A 19,606-nucleotide genomic window follows, 5' to 3' on the forward strand; every position below is an offset into this window, starting at 1 on the left:
TCTTACCCTCACATCGTGGAAATGGGTGGTTCCACTTCCGGTTGATACCATGCAGGCATGTTAGCACTGTGTGTCCAATCAAAACATAACCAGGGTAGCACTGAAAAGTTATAGATTGCCCAGCGCTGTAATCATTGTTGATGATGTCACCGTTTGCAAAAGGAAATGGATCATGGCAGTTTTGAAGTTGGTAGCCTACAGATAGAGATAAGAGATATATGTGAGGTAGGTAGAGATATGTGAAGCTGGGGAAGAAAAAAGTAATTTATTTTTCCAAGTTTCTTACATTTTTAAAATTTTCTGTCTACCGGTAATGGATTTGAGGTAAACTGAAAAGAATCTCTGACCCACAGAGACAACAAGTAATAGCTAATGCAGCAACATCAATAGATGTGATCTCCTCCTACACAGTTATCAGGCAAAGGTATACACGGGATTCTAGCACTTGCCTGAGGAAATGTCAGTACCACAGGTATATTTAGGGCAGTTCTCACTCTGTGTGAGTGTCATGGCAAGTCAAGCTCCTTCATTAAATGTGCCGCTGACAGAGAGCACAGGTGTTTGATATCGGAATCCCAATTGTTACAAAAGGCTAGAGAGAAAAGCAGCACCTAAAAACACTAGGACAAGCATTCAGCACCTGGTAAATACAAATTGTGTCTGCTGCACTAGACAGCATCCACAATGCAGATTGTGCAAAATGCTCTTGGGTGTGGTCTATGCTGGTAGCAGCAGGCTTTAAAAGGTAGGAAAGAATGGCTTAACATGCATTTGAGGTGCAGGATGTGCAGGATGTGCAAGACCTCAAGTCCAAGCAGGACATGCAACAAATAATACAGCTGATCCTAGCTAAACAAAAGCTAATAAGGTTAACAGATCATTGCAGAAATAGAACAGAAGAGAAAGAAAGATGTGATAGACGCAGAGTTCTCATAAGAGAGCAACAATGAGATGAGTGAATATGAAAAGATATGACACCACAGAAATTCATGGAGGTAATAAAGAACTATGGTGATTGTGGAAAATGAAGGCCAAAAGATGTGTACTTGGAAGGAGTATTACTCGCAGCAATGAAACTACAGCCAAGAATGTGGTTCCAACAGATTCCCAGGGCAACATTTAAACTTTCTATGTACAAAAGTGTACTTAAAAGGTGCAGCAATGTCAGCGTGCCAAAACCTAAAACTGGAATAAGAACTCCCTTAAGCTTTTATAAGCGACATTTGAGTTGAAATGTGTGTGTATGTATTCACACTGATTTTTTGGCATAGAGTGCTTATCCATCTTAGCTTTTAATAATTTGCTTGCAGCTATTAAGCCTTTTTAACTGTAAACATGTTATGCCCTTGAATACAAAACCAGAGTGTGTACGTAATATTGAGAAAGCATGCACCGAGGTTGGAGGTGGTGTTGTGGACCTCTGTCTGCATTGCATCTTCTCATCAAAGAACTGTTAAAAAAAGCATCTGGTGCAACTCCACGTGAGGAGGCTTGTCTGCATCCTCTACGAACAACAGCGGGATAACAGTGATACTGACTGCAGTGCTAGAGGACTTACCATTCCGAATCGGAGGAAAAAAGGGAACTCACATTCATGCGCACATGATTTGTGAGTTTGCTTATTTGAAATTGAATAAGCCTTGTTCTAGTTATGCTGGCATATAGGCCCACAGTGCATCTCTTGTGTCTTTGAAGTGAAGCACTTAGGGCTACAAGTAAAGCCTGCTGGACAAGATGCCAGTCTTACCCTCACAGGGGCTTACTAACAATCCATCATTTTTAATGATGAGAGGAAAGCCATGAGGTTTTTAAGTCTTTAGCATGACTCATTCATGGATCAAAGCTCAAAACCTCATAGCAATACTTTCTTTCGTGGAGTTGTGAAAGCTTTGCAGTGTGGCTACTAGGTTTGGGATATTAATTTATTCAGAGCATTTGAGCAGACCATTTTTATGAATCATTGCATTGAATAAATTTGGACAAACTAAACAATGGGACTCATTTCAACACAGGTCTGTTATCATAGTGACCCTTGAGGGACTGTAAATGCCTGCAGTAATAATTCAGGGTCTGATATCTGTAAAGACTGTATTGACTAAAAAAAAAACCCAAACCAAAACAAACAAACAAAAGAGATCTAAAAAGAGAAAAACCACCCATCAACTCACCCTGATAGGTCAGTTTGAATCCTGGCCGGTTCTCTGAGTGGTCACTGTAGAAGTGGATGATCGTCAGGTGGGTAGTGCTCAGTAAAGGGGGTGGGAGCTGTGAGCCAGTAAACTGACCAATAAGGGATGAGCTGTGCTGTGGACCAGCCCTGACTTCTAGGAAGTCATGGTTGTCTTCTGAAGAGAAGTTTTGGAACTGAATATGAGCTCCTGTAATGCAAATTATAAAGACACATGCTATAAACGACTATATAAAAGACCTGATAGTACATTATTTCAATACTAAGAAGAACTTTACTTTACTTGCATAATGTGCACACAGCATACACACATGGTGCACGTTTACTAATTGAGCGCAATACGTTTACATGGTTTGAAATATTTTTGTCTATTTTCACTGCAATATTTTTTGACTATTTTATTGTGTTTTTTGTACATGATAACTTGCATCAAAAATACAACTGTACATTTATTGCCACATTTATTCTTTTTTTTAAATTTACATAATCTATTATACTTTTCGCAAATGTATATCATACACACAAAATAATAAATACTACGTCCCCCTAAAATTTCCAGTTCCTTCATTTACCAGCACATAGCAAACAAATATATAGATATAAATCTGCTGCAGATTCCGTGCTACAAACAACTTAGCCAGCAGATGTACTGAAAGTGACACCTATTTTTTAGGAATGCTCTTACATCCATACTACTTACCATATCCAGTTGGCAGGGTGATTTGCCAGGTGCAGTCCAGGTTGCCGGGGTAGTTGCCAGGGAAACCTGGACTAAGGATGACACCACTCATTTCAGTCAGCACCCCACCACAACGAGCTGAAAACACAGGGAAAACAAACACACTGTTAACACTGAACAACGTAGTTTAAAGATCACTGCTTCGACAGTGAAGTTCAAGTGATGTGTTTTTCACAAAATTCTGTAAATTCATCAGCCACAGTGGTGAATAATACATATCTTTTTAAGTAAGAGCCTTGTTATGGCATCCTTTTCTATAGATATTTTTTGGACATAAAAGGGTTGATGCAAATATCTCTTACAGAAATAGGTAAAGCAGGTCTGGAAAGCTGGTCCTGACATGTCAAGTTGAGTTTAACTGGAACTGGCTTCTGAGATCTTTTACCAAGGACTGAATTATTTAAGTCTCCATGCAAACATCAAGGTTACACAACACTATTGCATAAAAGGTACAAACAACACACACACACATAAGTAAACATATCCAGTGTGCCTGAGTACTTATGTCACTTTGATACACCAGTAGGACATATTTTCTTCCAAACTGAATCGCTCACTCGTAACACAATTTAGCCAGCGGTGCAGTGTATTTGCATTTGAGCGCGTTACCTATGCATAGAGGGGGTGGGTAGTTCCATCGACGCACTGTCCCGGGCATGCAGGAAATGTGAGAGTGACCCTGAAAGTAATCACACAGTGGTTAAACTTGTTAAAAAATATGTAAGTGTAAGGAATGCTGATATATCTTCACCAGGTAACTGTATTCTTTTTCCTTTTTTTGTAAAAAAAAAAAAAGAAAAAAAAAAAGGGTTTTTTAAAGGAAGTGGAAGCAAAGGCATAACAATGGCATTTTTCAAAACCGGAAAATTCATATGTAATAAGCATCTGATGTTTTAATACTCCTAAATAAATACATGAAAACCCATGACCTACTATATGACACCACGGTAAAAAATATTTGTGAACATTTGTCTAATGGTCAGTTTGTGTGAGTGTGTTCATTACCTGCAGAGTGTAACCAGGTTCACAACTGAATGCCACCACCTCATTGACCATATATCTGTCTCCAGTTTTAATTCCATTGGCTGGGATCATTGGTTCTGGACAAGTGGTAAGTCCAACCGCTGTAACAATCAATGAAATGAACAAAAGCACAATGAACTATGTCATTACTATTCATAATTTCACTGTTATTTCGTCTTCTCGCTCTCCGGGTCCATTCATGTGTTTTGGACTTGAGCACACAGACAGAAAATGTAAAAGTGATGTTGTCATCAGTTCTAAAAGTTTTACGCAGACATGGAAAATCAATGTTTGTCCTTATAGTCGTTCATTTTATGGCCAACTAAAATCGTTTTATTTTCCCTGTGCTCTCTGCTAAACTTCAACTGTAGTATCTCCAGGAAGCCTTTCCTGTCTTCCTCATTCACCTGTATGTGACCTTTATCTTGACATGAACAAACTGATTATAAAACAACATCACAGCAAACACACAAGTTTACCCAAGTTTAAAAGTTGTTTTTTTTGTATTAGACAGTTGTTTGTATACCCAAAATAGTGTGTCTGAGCAGGCTGGCTTTTTATAATTATAGAGATTAATTTGATGGATATATAATTCACAAGATTAAGTCACAAAAGCTCTAATGTCTTTTTGTCATACACAAAAGCTCATTTTAGAATTGACAGCTAGTACAATGATAAAGCGTGAACTTTTTCGATGTCAACAGCAGCTTCTGAGACGTGCTTAAAAATATGTGAAGGTAACACAATGACTTTTGGTTATGTATTCCCAACACAATAAAGGTTAAACACATCCTTAATAAGTTTGACAGCAGCAGGCCCTTATCAAATAGCATCGGTAGGAGTGTGTCTGTGTGTTCATTTGTGTGTGTGTGTGTCAGTGCAGACGTTTGTGGAAACTTCCGCAGGAGCCTGCCCCAGAGCGGTTACCATGGCAACAAAGGGGTGGGAGAGGGATAGAGAGCGAAAGAAGAGGAGACAGAGGGGTGAATGTTTGTGTGTGTGTGTGTGTGTGTGTGTGTGTGTGTGTGTGTGTGTGTGTGTGTGTGTGTGTGTGTGTGTGTGGACTTGTTGGTTCATTATCTACCTTCCTACCAGCAAAACGTTGCGAGCCCACTGAGCTTACATGCATGCCCACACACACACACACACACACACACACACACACAGGCTCACCACCACATGCACACGCATCCAGGTGGCCGAGATTCACTGAATGACATTTGTGAGTGTGTGCGCATGAGCGACTTGTACATGAGAAAGTGCTTGAAGAAGAACTGAAGGGTACTTCTTTTTTTTTTTTTAGATGGACCAAAAGTGAAAAAGCTGCGGGAGACTCTACACACACGCATACACACACAGTGTATTATTATGCAGAGAATCAGCGGGCTGTCATGACAACTGATCAATGAAAGTATTCCATTTGGCTGACCATCTTTCTCTCTCTGTGTGCGAGCGCACTGTTTTTCCCCGGGAATGAGGGAGCAGTAATGCCCTGTGAAATGCTGACAGCACCACAAACCACTCCACTAGGGCCACTAGACTACGACTAGACAGTGTCAGCATTTAAGTCTAACTGACTGGATTTACAATACTTTTGTTCCAGTTTATGTGAGGACAGGCAAGGGAAAAAGATCCCTCTTTCTGCCCTTCAGATGAAACACCTTCTAGTCTGCCTAAAATTATGAAAATATAATTACAAAATTCACGTCTTCAGGAGACGTTTTCTGCCCACTTATACATGCTCCCACGCTGAAATTTTTTTACCTGTGAATGTTTGAAATTTTTCTTCCTATAGAAAACCTAGAGTAAATACATGGAAAATATGCAAAAGATAGCTTCCATAACAGTGTTTGTGAAGTCTGGTTGTGAGGTGTTGATTGAGGTGCTATGGCCGTCATCATGTTGTACACACACAGAGGTGATCATATTTGGATAAAAGGGGAGAGTGCTAAGATGTCAGCAACTTTACCCATCCAGATACATCCATTTAAAGTATTTAAAGTAACCTGCTAATTAGCAATACGTAACAAACGAATCAAATAGTCATGGTTTGTTTTTGGAACTCCTGATAAAAGTTTCTGTTACTCAGATTGCCTCTTGGGAAATCAGAAGACGGTGCAGTGAAAGATGGGTGAATAAGAGATATTGTTCCAGAAATAGTTTTATCATTTGAGTTTTGATTGTGAATTTGAAGATCATAAAGTTGAAATCATCAGTAAGAGTTTAGTCTTTTAATGTCTTGCAAGTTTTTAAAAAAAATAGCGTTTAAAAGAAGGATCAAATCAAAGTATCAACTGTGGTCAAATAATAATTTTGATGCATCTTCTGATCACCTTTTGAACAGGTAAGTTGACTCATCTCTGGAAAACTTTCTGTTTAATAAAAAAGTTAAAAGCCTACTTTGTGTTGGGGTCTCCTGTACAGAACCTCTCTGGAAGGCAAACATCTGCTACATAATGAAGAGCTGACAATCATTTTAAGATAAGTAAAACTCTAGTGTGAAACCTGCAAGATATTTTTTAAGGTGCTCTGGGAAGGAACTGGCTTCCATGAAAAGAACAAAAAGATTTCATTCCAGTAAACAAAATTAAATATAATGTACTGTGTTGGTATTTGGCATATATTTGAAAACATTACTTGAGAAGACAGAAATGCTACAAGGACACATGGTCGTAAGAATATGGACAACAGTGAAGATTTGTGTCCTTCACTTTTTTCCCTTAGCCTTTCACTCTAACCTTACCTATCATTTATCGTCTGACTCCTCCCTTTTCCTTCTCTACCCTCCCCTGAGCCACGCCTCAACAATCTCTGTGTATCTATTATTAACAGCCAAGTTGAAAAGATGCAGAGATTAAGGTCCATACCTGAGGCCTTGGAAACAGCTAAGCAAAGACTCACAGCCTTGGCCAGCTGCTTGAAGATGTACAACAGAGAGATAGAAGGCAGGAGAATGAACCAGCTGTTCTCCACAGAATGAGCCAAGGTCTACTCTCAGTGGCAGGGGAACTAAGAGCAGACCACAGCAACCTCCCTGGACAGGGTCCAGCAACCATCACAGTGGCAGACATCCAAGAAAGGGTCTCCAGTATGGAGAACTGGACAGCACCAGGCCCTGACATGGTTCACACCTACTGGCTGACTGCACTCCATGAGTGTCTGGCAGCACAGATGAACCAGCTGCTAGTTGACGAGAGACACCCGGAATGGCTAACCGAAGGCCAGACAGACCTGATCCTCAAGGACCCCCAAAGGGACCGCTCCCATCCAACTACTGACCAATAACCTGCCTTAGTACCACATGGACGCTCCTGTCAGGCATCATAGCGGCCGAGCTACCAGAAGGCAACATTGCAGACATAGAGGACAGTTACAAGCACCTGGGGATCCCACAGGCAAATTGGAACCATGAAGAGGCTGCTAGGAAAGCTGCAACCACCAAGTAGCTGCAGAGGGTCAGGCAAGTCCTGAGGAGGCAGCTGAACGGTAAGAACAAGATCCAGGCTATCAACACCTACACCCTACTGGTGATCAGGTACCCTGCTGGGATAATAAGCTGGCCAAAGGAGGCGATAGACGCCACTGACATCAAGACCAGGAAGCTCCTGATCATGCATGGAGGGGTTCACCCCGAGTCCAGCACCCTGAGGCTATATGCTAAGCGGAAGGAAGGAGGCCGGGGACTGGTGAGTGTCAGCACCACAGTCCAGAATGAGACAGCCAACGTCCATGAATACATCAGGAGGATGGCTCCAATCGACTCCGTGCTCAGTGAATTCCTCAGGCAGCAGAAACTCAAGAAAGAGGAGGAAGAGGAGGAACCATCAAGGAAGGACAGGCCCCTGCATGGTATGTACCACCAGCAGATAGATGAAGTGGCTGACATCCAGAAATCCTACCAGTGGCTGGATAAAGCTGGACTGAAAGACAGCACAGAGGCACTAATCATGGCAGCACACAGCTCTGAGCACAAGATCCATAGAGGCTGGGGTCTACCACACCAGGCAAGATGTGTGTGTGTGTGTACACACAGAAGCAATATAGCACCCCTAAAATGACCAATCTTACTAGTTTGTGTGCATCAACATGCCCACACCAAGGAATTCAGAGCGTAGCAAAACACAGACAACGGAGGCTCAAATATGTGCACTCTCTACACACACAGAGAAATGCATGTATTCACACAAACACTGAAACCCCCATGCATATTTACAAAAGGGGACATGTTCATTGATCTAGAAGTGATTCTAAGTTAAAACAAGTACAAAGGACTAAAAAGCACAACCATGCTCTGACGGGTGTGTAAAAGCATGATGTTAATATCTGTGTCTATACCTTTCTCCATCTACATATTTGTGTGTGTATGTGCACGCAAGTGAGTGTGTGTCTAAGTCTACTTGATTCTGTTATGTCCCTCCAGGTGAGCATTCTGCATGTGTGCTCCAGTGTGGGTCTCAGTATGTGTGTATGCTCTCAGGCAGTACCAGTTCAGGTCACTGACTCTTGCTATTTAATGTTAAAGTTCTGGCTGTATTGTTGTCTGTGTGCATTTGTAGATTCTTGAAAGAAGAGACCCAAAATCGATTCAATTCTTGGTTCTTGTGCATCAACGAGTATGTTCTTTCCAGCCAATGAATCTAGCATTGCATCGTGCTATCCTAGTGTGAATATTACTTACTTTTGTATTCTAGGTGAAAGCCTGCTGCCACCACACTTATGTCACTTTGAAAGTGAAGAAGGAGCTGATTGGATGTAGAGTTGAGGAGAGCAGGAGCTGTTGTCCCTGAAAAAAAACACAAAAAATAAAGATATCATAGACCGGGTGAATGATTAGAAAAAGCATTAAAGTTTGAGGAATATAATATTACATATACAGGAAGGAATCCCTTTCTACGTAATGGTGCTGCTTTTTCAGCAAGACTTAGACTATAAGTCTTATTTAAATCCCAGGACTAGCTGGGTAAGTATGTGCAGAGAAGGTGAACAACCCCTCACCCTCCATGGATAGCTAGCATTTTAGTGTCCTTATGTGAAGCAGCCCTTATCTGCCCCAGTGAAGCTGCTCAGTGGTCAACACCAGATCACTGTGGTTATAGTGGGTAGCTCCCCGGTGTGCCTTCCATAGAAGGGCGCAGTCAGTTGTGTGTGGGTGGGTGTGTGCGTTGCCCTATGGGCAACATGTTTTATGTGTGATAGCTGTGTGACAGGTATGTGCTTGGGGCAGGTCACAGGGGAAACTCTGCAGGGAAATCATAAAAGGTTAGATCATTCTTTATCCCTGCCTGTCTTCTTTCTATCCCTTTTTCATTTTCCTTTTCCTCCACCTTCAGTCTCATGGTGACACTCTTCTTACTGACTGCTTAGAATTGGAAGAATTCTGTGTCTTAAAAAGATTTATTCTTTATTTAAGATATATATCATATTTTTGGTATTACAACTCATCCATCACAGCTCTCCGGTGTATGCCATATGTGTGTGTATCTATAGTTTAAGAGCTGCCATATCTAATTCATCATAGATCTTGTGTGTTTGTGTGTGTGTCTATCCATAGTTTAGAAGCTGTCATCTCTCATCCATCATAGGATATTGTTTGCATGTGTGTCTGTGCATAACTTAATGCATTTAGGTGCATGTGTGAGCATGCTGTCTTACCAGAAAATGACCCTAATTTGGGAGCTGTCATGTCTCCTCCATCGTAGATCTCCAGAGAGTCCCAGTTGTGCTCAGTAGCAAATGTCATTACTTGGATCTAAATAGCCAACAATGATAATAAATGAACACAACAGCCAACAGCTCCTCCAAAATTAGTGTATATCCAGTAGACTATGCATTTATATTTAAGTGTATATATCTGTACCTGAATCCCAGCCCCTTCACTGACATGAATCCTCCACAGACAATTGAGACTGTTTGGGTAGGGTTCAGGATAGCCAGGAGACAGTATTGTCCCGCGACGTTCAGTCAAATTACCACTGCAGGGAACTAGAATGAAGACATAAAATCCACAATTCTTGGCAAAACATTATAACTAAATGCCAACAGATGGGGCAGGATATTGGAATATGGCTCTTCGCTCCTAAAAACACACAATATGGTCTTCAAATTATAACAACAGTGAGTCAGACAGGAAAAATAGGAAAACAAACACCTTTTATGGCATAAACTGAGGTGAAAGTTGAGTCTTTTTACAAAAAACACAGCTCTCAACAGGAACGCTAGAGTTCACACGGATGCATTTAGCTTTAAAATTAAACTTCAATCATTACTCTCATTAACTAGTACAAGATGCTTCACAGAAAGGACTAATTACTCAAGGCCTTTTTTCATCTGCGTTTTCATCAGTGCTCTCTGGGGATTTTAAATGTCATCAGTGAAGTATCCCAGAATGCACTGCATCCCAACGAGTATGACATTGATGGTGAAGAGCTTAGGCTTAATGCTGTTGTTTGTTTCAGAGGACAGCTGTTAAGTTGTTTTATTAATTTTTCTGTTTTTTTTTTCCAGGTAGTCCTTCAGTCTTTCGCTTATCCAGATTTTGCATTAATACTAAATAATACTCAAGTCTGCACAGACCTGTTCAGGGATCTAAGGTCCTGCTTGCTGGGTGACATCAAGCAGTCATACTGATGACTCTCACCCTGGCTCTCAAAATGACAGTTGGCAATGTTTACAGTCATGCCAGGGAAAACAGCCATATCTCCCTTTGGTTATCTATTGTTATCTCCTTTGTTGTGTTTCAAATGTGATATCATTCTAACTGGAAGATAAAACTGGATCATTGATTTGAAAGAGATATTTTTTTGCTGTCAGTCTGTCTGATGGTTAAAGTCAAACTACGTGTGGCCTTTGAGGTCCTTTGCACAGATATCCAAAATTATAAACAACTGGGGACTTTATTGATGCATAAGACAATTGTTAGCCTTACCTATACAAGTTGGTGTTGTTGTGTTCCACTGCGCGAGGGCACCTGGTACCGCCTGGCACCGAATCGCATTGGATCCCTTTAATAGATATCCTGGATTGCACTCAAACCGAACCACAGAGCCCACTGAGAACTCTGAACCAATCCGCCTGCCATACCGAGGCTCAGGTACTGAACTGCACTGGCTGTCACTGGTCCGAGGGACAGCTACAATAATGAGAGGAATTACATGATTCAAGATGAGGAAAGACGGGAAATAAACATATGAGCAGGGAGACTTTGAGGTTGATCTTGAATTGAACATATGTTATTGTGTTTAAGTGAACACATGTCAAACACAGAGAGAATTACCTTGGTAGACAAAGTGAAAGCCTCTAGCTGACTGGCCACTTTTAGCATTGAACCGGAGCATGATCTGATTGGAAGTTGCCAATGGCAGTGTCTCTCCTGAGAAAAAAAACAAAACAAAACACATATATCACAATGATTTCAAAATGAATTTTAATCCAAAAACGTTTTTGTAGAAGCTTTAAAAGTAGAACACAACAGCAACAACATACAGATCCTTTTTAAACCTACATGTGCTACAAAGATACAGACTCTCAGTTCCACAAACATTCACTGTGCATTTAAATATATGTTAAGTGCCGATATATTTAAGAGTACCAGCTTCCATTCATAACTCAACTTTTGGTAAAATATGTGCCTCACAAGAATTAAAATGCAAAACAAAGACGCACACACACGTGCACACACCATCTCAGCAGGCATACGCAAACAGAGATTTATATGCACACACATACGCAGGCAAATGAAGTAACAGTGATGAATGGGTAAAACATGGCCTGGTGTGGCTGACATTTAGAACCATCATTAGCAGCACGGGGATCAGGATGTGTGTGCGTATGTGTAAGTCTGGTATGTGTGTATGTGAGTTAATATGTTTGTGAGTCAGGATAATCAGTCAGTAAGGTGGAACAATGTGCTACAAAGCTGTTTGCCCCCTTTTTTCTTGTGTATGCGTGTGTATGCGTGTGTGTGCACATGTGAATGCGTGCGTGAGTAACGGGTAATGATGCGGATAACATTATTTTGTAAAGCGTGGTATGTTTCATTCGTTTTCAGCCAAAAAAAAAAAAAAAAGAAAAAGAAAACAACGCAAAAAACCCAAATGAACTTCAAGGTATGAGTCATTCATTCTATATATACCATTACCAATTAAATTAGACGGGTTGTATTTATCAGAAAAAAGGCAGCTACATCCAGTCAACACAAATAAGTCTTACTGATCTATGAGCACAAAAAAGCAAAAATGTAAGCTTGCTTGTCTTTTTATCAAACTCTAAACCACTCCAGTATTATAAAGAACTTTACTCGTAGTTGTAGTTACATTGTTTGTAGGGGTGCAACGATACACAAAATTCACGGTTCGGTTCGGTTCGATACTTTGGTGTCACGGTTCGATATTTTTTCGATACAAAAAAAATGTTCATGCCTTTTTATTAATTTGTCATTTATTAAATTTTCACGGCACATTCTGCACCACATCTCTGTGCGTTCATCATTTGTTTGAAGCCAGCTCACCTCCTGCAACCACTTTTCAGAGAATACGCGCTTCTTTTGTGGTTCGGACTCCTTCTGACATTTCTTTGGAGGTGGAGGAACATCACAGTAACTGCTTAAAGGAGCTTCTTCGACATCTTTAAGAGTTCTAAACAAATGTCTGTCCTCCTGAAAATCTTATGTACGCAAACACGCGTTGCAACTTCTTATCTTGTGCGGGTTTTTATTTTGACAGCGAATGCGCACCTGCGGACCACTTATGTGCAGCCCTGGTTATTTAGCTCGTCATATTGCAGCCACAGAAATTCTTTTGTCCATGAAACCATAAAGCTGCACTTTCTTTTTTCCTTATAGTCTGATTTGTCATAACCTTTCCGTTTTGTGGTAAGCTTTTCTTTGGCTGTCACTTCTTCACGCTGACCTGTCTTATTTGGCTCAGCAGAACTAAAATATATATCCTGCTGCTTTTACACACGCACTAACATAACGCTCAGCGATTCTCTGCGCGATCAACCTCTCACATGTTTAAGCTGCGGGAGATTTCACTTGTCATGTTTGCATAGTAAGCTAACGATTGATAAGACGATGTCAGAGGAATTGGTGCGCAAATTATCATCACTCACCAATCAGTACTGTCGCTCTCTATACACAGTTCACGCGATTGCAAAGTGAAAGCAAAAAACAAGCGCAAATTCAAACGCGATTTCAGTATGTCACATATTGACAGTGGCCGATGCCAATGACATAATTACCCAGCTACATTTCCAAAAGAATGCAAAAGCATTGACATATATTTTTCCTTCCTAGGATAGGCCGACGGGCAGGGCAGAGATAGATTTTGGTAGCCCGACTGGAAAAAAGCCCCGTCGGGCTAGCGATTTTGCGAGCCCTGTATCTGATTGAGGAATCACTCATCTTTGGAAAAGAGAGTTTATTATGGAGAAATGTCTCTTTCCAAAATAAAAGCTATACTATACGCTTCTTCTGGGCTATATTCTCAGCAGCATATTAAACATATCAGGTCCCCATAAGGAGAATCGTGTGCTAACGGCTGTCTAAATGACTCGGGTAAAGTTTGTAGCATGCTGCTTGTTGTTTTTCTCTGCTTCCACTTGTCTTTGCACTAGGATGATGTCGGAGTAAATGTGCAGTCATATTGGTTGTGTTCCCACTAGTGCTGTCAGCGTAAATCTGAAATGACATTAACGTCACAACACGGCAAATCTCCGTTAACGAGCTACCGCGGATCACCTCATGAGTGGGGCTGGAAGACGTCAACACATTAACGAGCTAACTGCGCTAACACACTAGTTCCCACCAATTGAGCATTGCTGGCACATCCAACATACTGTTTTACTTTTGTCCATGACAGGCTTACCTTCAGGGTCATACATCACATGAAAACCAAAATAGTTCCAAACGCCAGATCTGAATGAGGGTGGGGGAGGTTCAATTTGCCATGTTGCAACTAGCCTAGCTTCTGTCTCGCTAGCTTGCCCTGCGCTCAGTGAATCTGTGTTCGACTACTCCGCCTAGGCTGCACTGTCGAGCGCAGATCCACTGAGCGCTCAACACAGACAGCATCATCAGAAGGAAAGTTGATAAAATAAATTAAAAATGTTGTATCGTTCGATACATATGCGTACCGAACCGAAAGCACTGTATCGAACGGTTCGATATCGATACGAGTATCGTTGCACCCCTAATTGTTTGCTAAACACAGTCATTTTCTTCCCTTATAATTCTACAAGCGAAAGGAGGTAGCAAAAGTGGGGGAAAAAAAGAATAAACACAAGAAAGAAAATATTCTGAAAGTTATGATTTTGACATAAAGGAACTAAACGTCACTTCTAAGGGGATTCCCCTGCAGCGTGCCTCCAGGCCATAACATACAAAATTCACACAAAAGTTAAACTCTGAGGCGATGCCTTCGCATTTTACCAGCAACGATGTTAATCATTATATTTTTTTATTTATTTAACAAATTATTATTAATATCCTTTCATCTAGATCAAATTAGTCATATCTTTCTATTTCCATCCATCTGTATTACTGTGTAAAGGCTCAAAACATTGGCAAGCTGGGGTGACTCAAAGTTGGAAGATAAGAAAACCCATGAAGGATTCTGTTAAGGAGTATCAGTGCTACTGTATGTTGTATGGCCCCAGTGAGACGCTTTCTACTGCTGATTTCCTCTTGTAAAGATAACCCGTAATGGATTTTCCACAAATACATCACTGTCAAATAAATTGTGATAACGACCACTGGTGCTGTGTTCTACAGCCCCCCAGAGCTGCTTTCTTACAGAAGATTTCATTATTTTCCTCTTTCGAAAACAGCTCAACAGTGCAAAAAAAAAAAAGGGAAAATTGTAGGTGGGGCAGCTTTTCAAAAGTATAATATCATGCATATATAACTGAAAAAACAATAAAACAACAGTTTCTTTGATGACAATATAATATTAAAAAAATAAAAAAACTGCATAAATAAAAAAACTCCTCAGGCTGTGTCTGGCTGTTTCTGGCACTAGAGTTGATCAACAGACTCACCTGAATGTGAACCAGCCAGGGAGCTGAGCAATCGGGCGTTGTCATTGGGTCCATCAAACAGTTCCACTGAGTCATTCATTGCTGTTTGGAAGACAGCAAACTGACCAAACACCACTGGACCAAAAAAAAAAAAAAAAAAAACAGACAAATAAAAACAAATCTGGACAAATGATTATTTCAAGATTTGAACAAGTCTTCTGTGCTTTGATTACAAGACTGACTGTAAGCAGTTTTGTAATTATGCACTTACCGAACTGAGGCGACACTGTGATGTAATAGGAGCAAGTCTGTTTTGTCGTGTAGTTTAAAGGATAGTTTGGAGACAAAACAACCCCTTCAGATCCACCGTACTGTCCTCCGCATGGCGCTGTACACAGAAGGTGATTATTAGAAGCTTTTCATTTAAAAGATTTTAAAATGTAATTTAGATATTTTACAACTACAGCACAATAGCCACATGTTTTATAAAGTAGTAAATAAACACAGTATTTGAAAATATGAATACCAAAGTACACCGAACCAGGGAATTCTAAATTAAATGAACTCACATTGATGCACACAAATTTTGATTGTTACAAATTGTGGAGATACTACGTGCACAATTAAAATTGTGCACAATTTTAATTGTTTTTTTTTTTTTTTTTTTTTTTTTTTTTAATTGTGCACGTAGCTGCAGTTCTTGGACATATAAAAACCGTATTATTAAAGAACAGTAGATACCGAAAGTACGTAGAATACCAACCCAATACTAATTATTCATCCAACCTGTTGTTTAGCCTAAACAGGTCACCAATCAATCACAAGGTCAACACAGAGAAACAGACAACGACCTACAGCTAGAGTCACCCGCTAAACTAACATGCAAAGAGCAGGAGGAAGTCCACGGAGGCACATGAGAACTTGCAAACTCGGCACAAAAATCCGATCCGACTGAGAGGTTTAAACCAGGAGCCTTTTTGCTGTAAGGTGACAGTGCTAAGTACTACACCAACATGCTGTCCCCAATATTAATTAATTTGATGTTAAAAAGACACAGATGCAACTTAGTATGCAGGACTTGGCATTGGTATGTAATATGATACGGTGGTGGTCATATTCATAGCGATGATTCAGGTCTGAAATCCTGTCTCTCAGAGCATTTTATCAGTGCAGCAGTAACCCCTTGCTCACTTGCATTAATGAAGTTGAGCCCTTCAGGCTCACAGCAGTCTGCTAACTATATATCCAATCAAATGTGTTTGCAATACTCTCCATGATATTTCTGCATAAGCTCCACCTGCTTTGTAAAATGATTTTAGTAGGAGTCTTAATCAACCTTGATTAAGATTCCTAGAACCTCTACAACTACGTTAGATCAAACATGTAAATGTACGAGTAATGCAGAACTACATAATATTTATCAATTCAAGTGTGATAAATGTTTTTGAATCTTATTGTTTTCAGAGTAATCACTCTTACACTCTTGTGCACAAAGTTTAAATGTTGCTAGAAGGTTTATACTCGCATCCAAGTGCAGGAATGTCTATATTTTGGTTCTTGTTTATTTTTTTATTTCTTATCAAGTGTACTTTTCTTTCAATCTCCAGAGTGGCAGGAAAAAATCATGTGGATAAGGTGAAAAGGAAACACTCACCTCGCCCTCATTACGATCACTGAGCAAAGCCCTCAACACCCAGTGGAACTGCTCAGTGGTCAACAGATCAAAGTCTGTTTGTTCTGGACAGTCTCCAGGAGTGACACTGTGCGAGTGTGATCAGTAACATATCGAAAAAGCACACGTTGACTATCAGTAACAATTATCTGAAAAAACTAAATATCAAAATTTAAAAAAAAATGTACCCTAACTTGCAGAAACCAATGCCCTTACATATCCTTAACATCAAGGGTCAGCGTAGCCTCATTGTTCCACTTCAATCTGTTTTTAAGATACAAAGAAACATAAGATAAAAAACTTGAATGCGTTAGTGTAACTTCTCTCGCTCTAGGTTACTGATTAGAAGGTCAGGGTTTAAAGCCCCAACACTTCCAAACTCCTACACCTAGCCTGTGAGAAAAGCCCTTAGGCCTATCTGCTCCAGGGGCAACATATCATAGCTGACCCTGGACTTTAATCTGAGGCTCTTAACAAGCTGGGATATGCAGGGGAAAAAAATATCACTATACTGTAATACACGTGAAAATAAAAGCATCCTCTTCTGCTCCACTGCTACTCTACAACTAAGGTAACAACATTTCAAGGAACATTTGGCATTAGTGGCCAAACAGTTTCATCCACTTTGCTGCTTCAGTTATTTAGAGACATAATGTTGCAATAAAGCGTACAGATTTTAGCCATGTCTCCTTTTCATTTTTTTCCCTGTTCCTGGGAGCACTGCCCATTGCAAAAGAAGCTGGCAAGCATATCATTACTCTAATCTCTTATTCTTGCCTTTTTTTTTCTTTTCTTCTTCTTCTTTTTTTTAATACAACTGACTGCAATTGGCTCCAAAGTTGTTTAGTTTAGCAGAAAACTTGTGTTGTCCCCAAATATCACTTGGGCCGTTGTGGCTCCAAGGCTTTGTTATATAATGTAAACGTCTTCTGATATCTATCTGGGCATGTGCATTTGTGTATGAGAGTGTGTATGTATGATATTCACTAAGGACAGAGCGGACTATATAGGAAATCTCATTTTTCATCTCATCATTAAATGTGGGAAATAGGTAAAATATATATTTTTTTCAAAGTGATGTCTCCACTTAACGATGTAGAAAACAATCAACGACACTGTGGATTCTTTGGGGGGAAAAAAGCCCCACGCATTTACCCATGAACAACACATCCCATGGCACTATGAAGCATTAAGTGTGATGCAGCAGCAACACTTGGTGGATATATATCACATTAAAAACAATTCAGGAGAGGGCTATAACAAAGAGCCACACGTTCTTTCATAAGTGAGACCAAAGTTCTGGTGCACCCTCTTCAAAGTAGTTAGTTCCTCTTGACAACAACACAGCGGGATAAAAACTTTAGTGGCTGAATTTATGTGGTGCTGTGCAAGAGCACAGTGTGGGATCTCCTGTATTAGTGTAGTGCAGTTTCAAAAATAGCCTATTAATCCATACCACCAATGCATGACCCACAAGAAACACACCTAACAGTAGCTTGTTCCATCTTTTTGCACCCCCAAGGGAGCTGCAAACCTTTAGCGAGAACAGCATGTGGGTGTGCAGACATTTATATTGCAGGTTAGGTCAGCAGAGGTCATTGACATTTGTGTAAGTGTCTCTGAATGTGTGCGTGCATGTGTGTGCACAAAAAAACAGCAGCAACTAGCAAATCTGTCAGTGTCACCTTCCCCGGCACACGCACACACTCACCATGTAAGTCTTATCCCTTCCCTTCTCACCTTGTCCGGCCTCTGCTCTTCTCAACTTGCTATGGTGTGTATCACTTTGGCTTAGTCCCAATGTGCACCCACAATATCAGCTGTGATCCCTAGTGGACTATAATTAGCGTCACCTCCGTGCTTGTTGAAAATGTGAGAGCATGGGAGTGCAAAGGTTATAAGGACAGCCTGAGAACTGGGCCAGCACTCTGTGAATTAATATACTGCCTGGGTTAGAGGTCAATCTGTGAAACTAAGAAGTGACACTAAGGGTGTGGGTTCATATGTGGTTTCATAAAACTGTCTGATAGTAATTTAAAACACAGTATCATGTTAGCCTAAACGTTGTTAGTTGGTAGCCCCTCTAATGTTATTTTTCTTTCCCCTTTTGGATGATTTTGAACATCCACTTCAACAGCCCCTTGAGGATAATTCCCTCAAGCAAAGATTTCAGCATTTCAGTCTTGCGAAAACTGTGGGCTCAAAAATTCCACCAAAGAGCCCTGAAGCACTTTCCGATTTCTCAGTAGCACAGCCTTGAGCCCTCAAGGACTTATCTGTAACATATGTCATAGTCTTTGAGTCCATGTGTGGACATTAAGACTCACTCGGTAAAACTGATTTACATCCTAAGAATATAAATACAACAAAACTTGTTTCTACTTCTTTGCTAGACAGTTGCTGTACTCCCACCTACTCATCCTCCACCTCCTCCCCACTCATATCCCTCTCTACTTTCTTCCTGTTTCCTAAAGCATCATAGTAATCATGCTCTTTCTTTCTTCTATTGATTGATACTTTCTGGATTGATTTTTGTTGTGCTGTAGCATTCAAACCCTCAGGTCTAGAGGTCTTGTCTTGATCTACCCACAATCTCCCAGTGGTGCTGCTCTAGGCTCAGGTGTCAGCCTTATTAAAAGCCTTCACACACACACATGCGCTTTGATCATTCACACCCTCTGTCTCTCTCTCTCTCTCTCACACACACACACACACACAAATAAATGCAAAAGATGCTATGCAAGTCACTCTCTTTCTCTCACACATCTATGAGCTTTGATCATCGACACACACACACACACACAACACTCTTGTAGTACTTTCTGCGTCTCATTTTCCCTTTTTTCTCACAAACACACACACACATACAGGCACAGCAGGGCTCATGGTGGCTGCAGGAGTACAGGAAAGAGTTTTGAAATGTCCTAAACTTTTAAAGTTGGGTTGCAGTTCATCCAGTAAGTGTTTTTTG

General features: G+C 40.5%; 1 protein-coding gene across 1 annotated transcript in view; it reads right to left on the reverse strand.

Annotated features, from left to right (window-relative positions):
• csmd1b (CUB and Sushi multiple domains 1b) overlaps positions 1 to 19,606 on the reverse strand; it is a 437,934-nt gene that overhangs the window by 61,929 nt on the left and 356,399 nt on the right. Inside the window, 12 exon segments of the mRNA XM_085164942.1 lie at positions 7 to 195; positions 2,169 to 2,378; positions 2,889 to 3,005; positions 3,537 to 3,606; positions 3,933 to 4,051; positions 8,629 to 8,733; positions 9,603 to 9,699; positions 9,808 to 9,932; positions 10,876 to 11,079; positions 11,224 to 11,319; positions 14,985 to 15,098; positions 15,235 to 15,351. Of these exon segments, the coding sequence (XP_085021068.1) occupies positions 7 to 195; positions 2,169 to 2,378; positions 2,889 to 3,005; positions 3,537 to 3,606; positions 3,933 to 4,051; positions 8,629 to 8,733; positions 9,603 to 9,699; positions 9,808 to 9,932; positions 10,876 to 11,079; positions 11,224 to 11,319; positions 14,985 to 15,098; positions 15,235 to 15,351 (1,563 nt within the window).

Source organism: Neolamprologus multifasciatus, chromosome 1, assembly GCF_963576455.1.
Source record: "Neolamprologus multifasciatus chromosome 1, fNeoMul1.2, whole genome shotgun sequence".
Lineage (NCBI taxonomy): Eukaryota > Metazoa > Chordata > Actinopteri > Cichliformes > Cichlidae > Neolamprologus > Neolamprologus multifasciatus.